We start from the raw sequence: 7,508 nt of genomic DNA on the forward strand, positions 1-7,508 counted from the left end.
TTTTAAAAATAATAATAATCTCCATGTGTAATTATATTAAACAAAGTAATTATTATTATAACAAAGTTTATTTTGTAGGAGTTTAAACAGGAATGAAAGCTTATATTTAGACACTAAAAAAATTCCAGTGACGGAACCCAGTAGAACAAAATCATTTTGTCACAAATTTACAGTAATGTTATCAAATAAAGGCATCTTAGTTTTTACCTTCAAAGCCGTGTTGTTTGTAATTTTATTTCTTAACTGCATACACATTTTAATTAATTAATTAATTAATCAGTTCAATTAATTGAACCTAAACCATTTTGTGCACTACCGAGAGGGCACATAGTTTTTGATGGATTCCAGAATGTGTAAAACGCGAAGATAACGAAAGAGTCGACTGTGTGCTCAGACGAGACATCCTAACGTCAATTAGAAAAACCTGAGTGATTTTGTGATCTGTCGAGAGGTCATATACAGGAAAAACTCTGATACTGGAAATGCTCCCAATTTTAAAGCTGCTAGATGAACTGTAGAAGCCACAATAAGCAAAAACATTTATCAGTCTATCTAAAACAGTCTCATTCAGATCCCTTACATTAAGTATTTTTACCGGGTTTCTTTATTTTAGTATTTGGTTTTCGTTCCCATTAGTGCTGCCAGTGCAGAGGCAAATTAATCGTTAACCAGGCAGTTGTATAGCTCAAATAGAGTGTAATTATCATGAGTAACTATTTTATTATATAAATATTTAATATATAAATACATAAAGGATGTTATTATTAGGAGGAGCTATATTTAAAAATGAAATAAAATGCATCAATTTGTAGTATCTCATATAGAATACTGAAATAACTATTTCAGTATATAAATATTCAATAAATACATACGAAAAGGATGTTATTAGTATGAGCAGCTATATTTAAGTATGCGAAGAAATACAACTAACTCGACTAGTCATTCTGCATAGCTAAATACAATTTAATAAATAGTGCAATTTGTTTAAAATGTGTAATTTCAAAACTAATCATTTGTTCATATAGAATATAGTTTAAGCTGTCATTCACTTATCAATGAGTATATCATTGTTGTAATTTTCATAATAATTTCTTCTATGTACCTCAGTATGTTTAATCCATAATGCGTGGATTTACGAGTTAGTATATTGTTAGTAAGCTCAATGTAACTATAAAACATTATTCATATTTTATTATAACTGAAATAGAACAATAACGATATCAGGCCACAAACCATGCCATTTAGCTAATTACATATATTAACTAGTATAGCTACACTGCATTATCCTGAAACATGTACTCGTCAAACAGAATGCAACTTATTCTCAGTTTATTTACTTAAGTAGAATATAAAATATTCTTTTACGAAGTAATAAAACTTTTCATTGAGTTATTGTTGTGCACCTCAACGTCGATTTGTCTATTTAGTCGAGGCTATAAACTCTGGTTTATTCAACTTTGTGACTTTTTGTGTGATTACTTTTCAAAGTGCAAATAGTGAACGCTACACCATAACGTTCTTATGCCACTAACTGCATAGCATTAACATATCATTTGCGCCAGGCAACTTAAATGAGCCAAGTTATCAATTATTATGTTAATAACATAGCAGAAATACAACAACGCCAAATAAGCAATGGCAAGTGCGGCAAAATAGCAACAGCAGTGGCAGAAAAAGTTCCTTCAACTTTCCTTCCGATGAAACGTCAATGAAAACCTGTCATTTGTGAAGCTAGCACAGCCGCCATATTGATTTCAGAGTAAAGCAACATGGCGTACGACACAGAAGACACGATTAACTGCATGCGATTTTCGTGTTCAATTCATACACACTACATTATTTATTTTTTCGAATGAAGCAATGAATTACTCACCAGCCAAAAATTTAGAATAAATTAAAAAAAAAACAAAGCAAATAAAATAAATAATAAAGAGTTAGCGATATAAGGATACTTTCGAATATTATAGAAAAACTGAAACAAATGGTACTATATAAGTGGAAATTGTAGCCAAAAAAAAAAAAAATAAAACTACAATAAAACTGCAATACAATTGTGTGAGAGAAATGTTAACAAAACTAGCATAGAAACTATAAAAAGAACATAAAGTACGCTAGCTTATAAACAGTAATACCAACATCAAGACTCGAACTCGAAGAACAACTGGAACAGATGAATATGGAAACGGAAACGTAGAAGTAAAACAACAGAGTTGCATGCAATGCAGTGTGGTTTGGTTGCTGCTATTGACAGGTGAATTTGTGCACAAGTGTTTGTGTGTATCTGTGTAAGTGTAAGTGTGAGTTTGTCACGGTTCATTTGTCAAAATTTAGAAATATAAGAAATTACCGTCATGTTGAACTGTTATAGCTGCCGTTATGCAGCTAATTTAAAGGCAATGAGTGAATGTGGCATGCGACATGGTGCGACGTAGCGTGCTTTGCTATACGATTATTTAGTGTATTTACTAGTATTTTTCTATTTGCTTTTCCTTTGAAAAATTTCACTTTATGATACGGAAACGGAGTGCAGTACGCCTTGCGAGGGCTAAGCTAACATGCTAACATACATTAAACTTGTCTAAAACTACTCAACAACAATAATACGGTAGGCAACACTTATAATTAGCAAGCAGTACTAAAATCAACAACACGAGCGGGGACAGGGATGTTCAATGCCACAAAATAACTAAACAGTAATTAATTTCAGTAAAGTGGCAAACGGATTCTAAGCAGCAAATGCAATTTTATATAAATTTCAGTGTTGACATTTTCGTTTAGAATTTTCTGCGTTACGGAAATGTTGCGGTTACTAATGAAATGTTGCCATTTAATAAAATTTGATTTATTTTAATAAAAATACTGCACTTGATTGCAATTTAATTAAAGGTTCACTACCAATGTTAGTAAACACAGGGGATTTATATACCTCACTTCAGTTCGAAATAATAATGAAATTAATGGAATTTATAGTGTCAGTGGTCAGTAATGAATTCGAAATGTTTATTTTTTAAAATTTTAATAAATTTTAAATTAATTGTCATTATATGCTTTTTTATTAGTATTGTGAGTTAGTATGATAGTAAAGGCCATGTGTCCCAAATGTAAAATAGTGGGCAGAAAGAAACTGCAATGGGATTATCTACTATGTCACATAATTTCTATCTGGTCATGGATATTTTCAAAAATATCTAGACAGAATAAAAAAAGAAGAACAGGCCAACTTTACACACTACTAAGTTCGTATATATTAAAAATTAATATATATAGATTTTCTATATATACAGTAGTTATATCTAAATGATATTACTATATCAACTGCGGAAGATAACATGACTCTGAAGGTCACTTCACTATCGAGAATATTATTAAAAAAATGAAAGAACAAGAAGAAAATTCGAACAAAAGTACACAATTCACCAGAAACCTGCTTCGAAAAAAGGAGAAAGACTTGTAGGCAAATTAAACTAAAGCGAAAAGCAATCTGAAAAGCTATCAATTTGGGAGAGAAGCGGTGGTCTTTATGTAGATTCCACGGCGTGGATGAATAAGAAATTCTCCGCAAAGAAATGCGAAAGTAGTTCTGTCGAAAGCCATCCCAAAAAACAAAATGAGATGACAGTGCAGATAGCACTCCACTTCATCATTACAAATTACAAAAAAAAATAAATACCATGTTTTACCTACAGTCTTATTATTAAAGGTATAATGATTATAAGCTCTTTTTTTACTATGACAAACAACTAGCGAAACAAGTAGGTCTTGTGGTATATGAGGTCAATACAAAGGACTTTGTATCAACAAACAAATTTCCTGAGCACCTTGGAACCTACACTATTGTTGATAATTACCAAATTACAAGTTCTAAGTGAGAAATGACTTTGTTTATTTGGGAACCAGGATAAACACTAGCAATAATAACAGCCTCAAAATTCAAGAATCATTGTAGTCAAAAGATGTTTTTCCGGGCTTTGTAGGGAATTAAGAAATGCAACCACCATCTCTTGACAAAGCATTATGCCGGTCCTGCTGTATGATGCAGAAGATTAAAAAATAATTACCAGTGCAGACGTTGGGAGCATTTAAAAGAAAAATTCTTCGGAAAATTTATGGTCTCTTATGCGTTTGTAAGAAGTATCGTATTAGATGAAACGATAAGCTGTATTGACTATGCTGCAACTTTAATATAGTTAAGCGCATAAAAGTTCAGCGGATTCTTTTGACTTGCTCATGTTGTAGAAATAGATAGAACTGCTCAGGCTAAAAAGATGTGTGATTCGGTTCTCGCTGAACAAACAACGTGGTGAAGTAAAACCGCATCTTTGGTGAAAAGACAATATGACTAAGATTATAAAGAGACTTGGTACTACCAACTCGCGATAGGAAACCACTAAAACATCTAGACTATTCTTATAGACTTAGTCTATCCTATATTGATGTTTATCGTGTCTTATGGTTCTGGAGAGGAATGGAAACTGATTGCTGCTCATGTTTCAATTATAGGCATTGAAACATTTAACAATTAATAGATTTAAAATCTATTACTTTTCTAACTATTTTCAAGATGACAGTCCTATCGTTTGGAATTATAGACATAGTAAAGTTAATAGACTTATTATGTTGATTAGTTTTTACTTGAATAGAGGAGTATTTATCTACATGCTGATTGCTTTGCTGTTTATATGTTCTTTTGGTGGTTTATCTGGTATGACGTATAAATTATGTTTAACAATGGGTTGTTATATATGCTGGTATATACCTCGTCAATACCTCAAGAAAGTAATGTTACTTATAAACTGACTCCGCTTACTATCTTCGTTTCATTAATATCGATTTTTTGGTACAGGTATTTTTACAATTAGAAATAGAACAATTTCTATTCTAATTAAATACTTAAATATTTAATTGTTAATAATAATAGTTGAAATTAATATAATTTATTAATAAACACAGAATTCTGTAAAGAAAATATTGTGGTCTAGTAAAACTGAATCACTTTCTTAAGGAAACCACTTTAAGAGCTTGAAAATTAGTTTTTACAGATGTGCGTCTGTAAAGTTTTCATCTTTTGTCTAAGAAAAAACATTTATTTCACCGCTCGTTTGTGTATTTCTTAATATTTTGTTTGTTTATTTTTTGTTTGTAAAATAAGGTTTGACCTTACTTTTAAATAAACAACAGCTTCCGCTTAACGAAACTTAGTAAGCGGAAGTTAACTAAAAGTCCCTACGAAACGTAAGATGTTATTGCGCTCATAATGATAAAGGGTCCTTAAAGTTTTGCGTTCAAAAGGTAAAATGTTGAAACCACGACCATCAGGTGGAAATGGCAAGCATTTCTCACATTTAAGCCGGAAGAGCAATTCACAACTGATGCTGTGTCTGTGCGTGTATGCGGCAAGGAGATGAAATTCTGGAAGTCGGAAAAGTGTGAGTACATAACGCCTAAGTATGAGTAGAAGACATAAGCCGCATATCTTATGTCGTAAATAAATTACGCTAGTTAGACTAATGTGCCTCGTAAAACACTTTTAAGTATTATACGTATGTTGAATATAAGACAATTATTTTATAAAAATTCTAATATACAATAAATATTAGGTTTCTATTGCATAAAAGGATTTCTCAAGTTATTGACATATCACAATGATTATTTATGAATAATATTTATTCATAATAAAGTTTTATATTATTTCATAGAAAGATTTTTGAACAGTAGTGATTAAATAAATTTTTGGCTGAATATGCACTAATACGATTTCTTTCTATTACAAAATTATTTCTATCAAAAAAAAGTTTTTTGCGTTTAATTGACTTTAAAGATCAAAATTATAATAATTATGATAAATGATTTGTATTTGAAAAGGGCTAATTGATCAATTGTTATATAACAGACTTTTTTAAAAAATTAGTTTTAAAGATTATTTTTATTTACACTATATCCTATAGTGAACTATATCCTATAGTCATCTTCAGGGTACTATTATGATTTTTTTTAACCTTTGACCAATTTTCCCGTTTCAGAAATAAAACTATTATTAATAATTTTAGTCATTAAAACATTAAATTATTTTTTAATTGCTATATAAAATCACGAAAACTTCAACGAATCTAAAAACTAAACTATTTTATTATATACTAGAGTATTAATGTAAAACATCCACTCATTATAATATCCACAACCTGTTGCTTCTTAAACGATATCTGAAGTCAAAACAAAAAGCACAATTATATTAATTCAGTCTTTAATTTTACTAAACAATATTAACAAGAATATAAGCAATATTTTTTTCATTTCACACCAGCTTGCTTAGTACTTGTCTAAACTGACGGACCCCAAGAGAGCACTGTGAACCCTATTGGCTCCAATGTTTTTACATCAACATCATGTGAATTTAAAGTCTTTATTATAGTCGCTAAATTTGCTGATTTCTATGAAAGAAAAAAAAAAATTTTTTGTTCAATACATATTAAATTTGTTGGTGCGATGCATTCCTCCACTTACCAGAGCCGACTCAACCAATGGCCTAAATTGCACACTCCGTAGAGCGTTGTAAAATTCCGCAAACGCTGCACTTTTCTGTCGTTTTTCATTAATCATTTGAACGTATCTATCTCGTGGTAAATGCTGCATAAGTTCCTCTACGAAAGTACTGAATGTGCGTACATCGTAGGCGTGCAATGCCACATCCGCATCATTCAACAACACAATATCCAATAGTGGTTCAACGACATTGAATGCTGTCAGTTTTTCCAAGTGCGGCAGCTCACATGTGGCTTGCTCGACGACTCCACTGCCACTTTGGCTCAGATGCAGAAAATCTAAAATTTCAATAACTTCGGGAATTTGCTGTGCTTGCTCCAGCAATTGTGTGAACTGCGTGCTACGCAAATATTTTAATGCTTCACGAAAATTTCCGTCAATAATGTAGTGTTTGGCAACAATTTCATCAACAGTGGCTTTTGGTATCAAATTCACAAAATCCTTTAGTTCTTTCACAATTTCTGGTGAAATTTTTGTAATCGCTATTCCTTGCACCCGCGGCGCACTAGTCACAGTTATGTGATCGGCAAAATTAACTTTTAGTGTAGAAAATATTATTAAAATATTTATAAAATATTTAAGCATTTTTCTTTTTTATAAAAACACTTAGAACTGCACTTTTCGACGGTTATACGAATACTGCTCTTATCTTTTTTCATTCCTTATCAGTGTGGCTATTTTGGTTCTGTTTACATTTTTTTCTTTTCTTCTTCAAACTCGTAGAAATTTGATAAGATACATTATGCGGATCAAGAAACAAATGATAAGTAGTGCTCGGAATGGTTGTGCTGACATTATCAGCTTAGAATGGAACATAATAATGTCTCATTTAATTCACATACAAAAACATTTGTCAATTTGACAATAAAAAAAATCAACAGTTGTTCTTTTTATAGATTCCAGAATATTAGAATATATTGCAATAAATTAATTAACAATAAATAATATATAAAAATTTTTTTTTTTTT

General features: G+C 30.8%; 2 protein-coding genes across 2 annotated transcripts in view; one reads left to right on the forward strand and one right to left on the reverse strand.

Moving 5' to 3' along the window:
• LOC119686454 (serine-threonine kinase receptor-associated protein-like) overlaps positions 1-7,508 on the forward strand; it is a 269,963-nt gene that overhangs the window by 153,158 nt on the left and 109,297 nt on the right. The window lies entirely within an intron of this gene.
• Positions 6,242-7,150, reverse strand: LOC119686455. The gene is made up of 2 exons (XM_038101039.1): positions 6,502-7,150; positions 6,242-6,428 (listed from the first exon to the last, which is right to left on the reverse strand). The coding sequence occupies exons 1-2, from the start codon at positions 7,123-7,125 to the stop codon at positions 6,318-6,320; spliced, it is 735 nt and encodes a 244-aa protein (XP_037956967.1). The 5' UTR covers positions 7,126-7,150; the 3' UTR covers positions 6,242-6,317.

This window comes from Teleopsis dalmanni, chromosome 2 (genome assembly GCF_002237135.1).
Source record: "Teleopsis dalmanni isolate 2A chromosome 2, ASM223713v2, whole genome shotgun sequence".
Classification (NCBI taxonomy): Eukaryota; Metazoa; Arthropoda; class Insecta; order Diptera; family Diopsidae; genus Teleopsis; species Teleopsis dalmanni.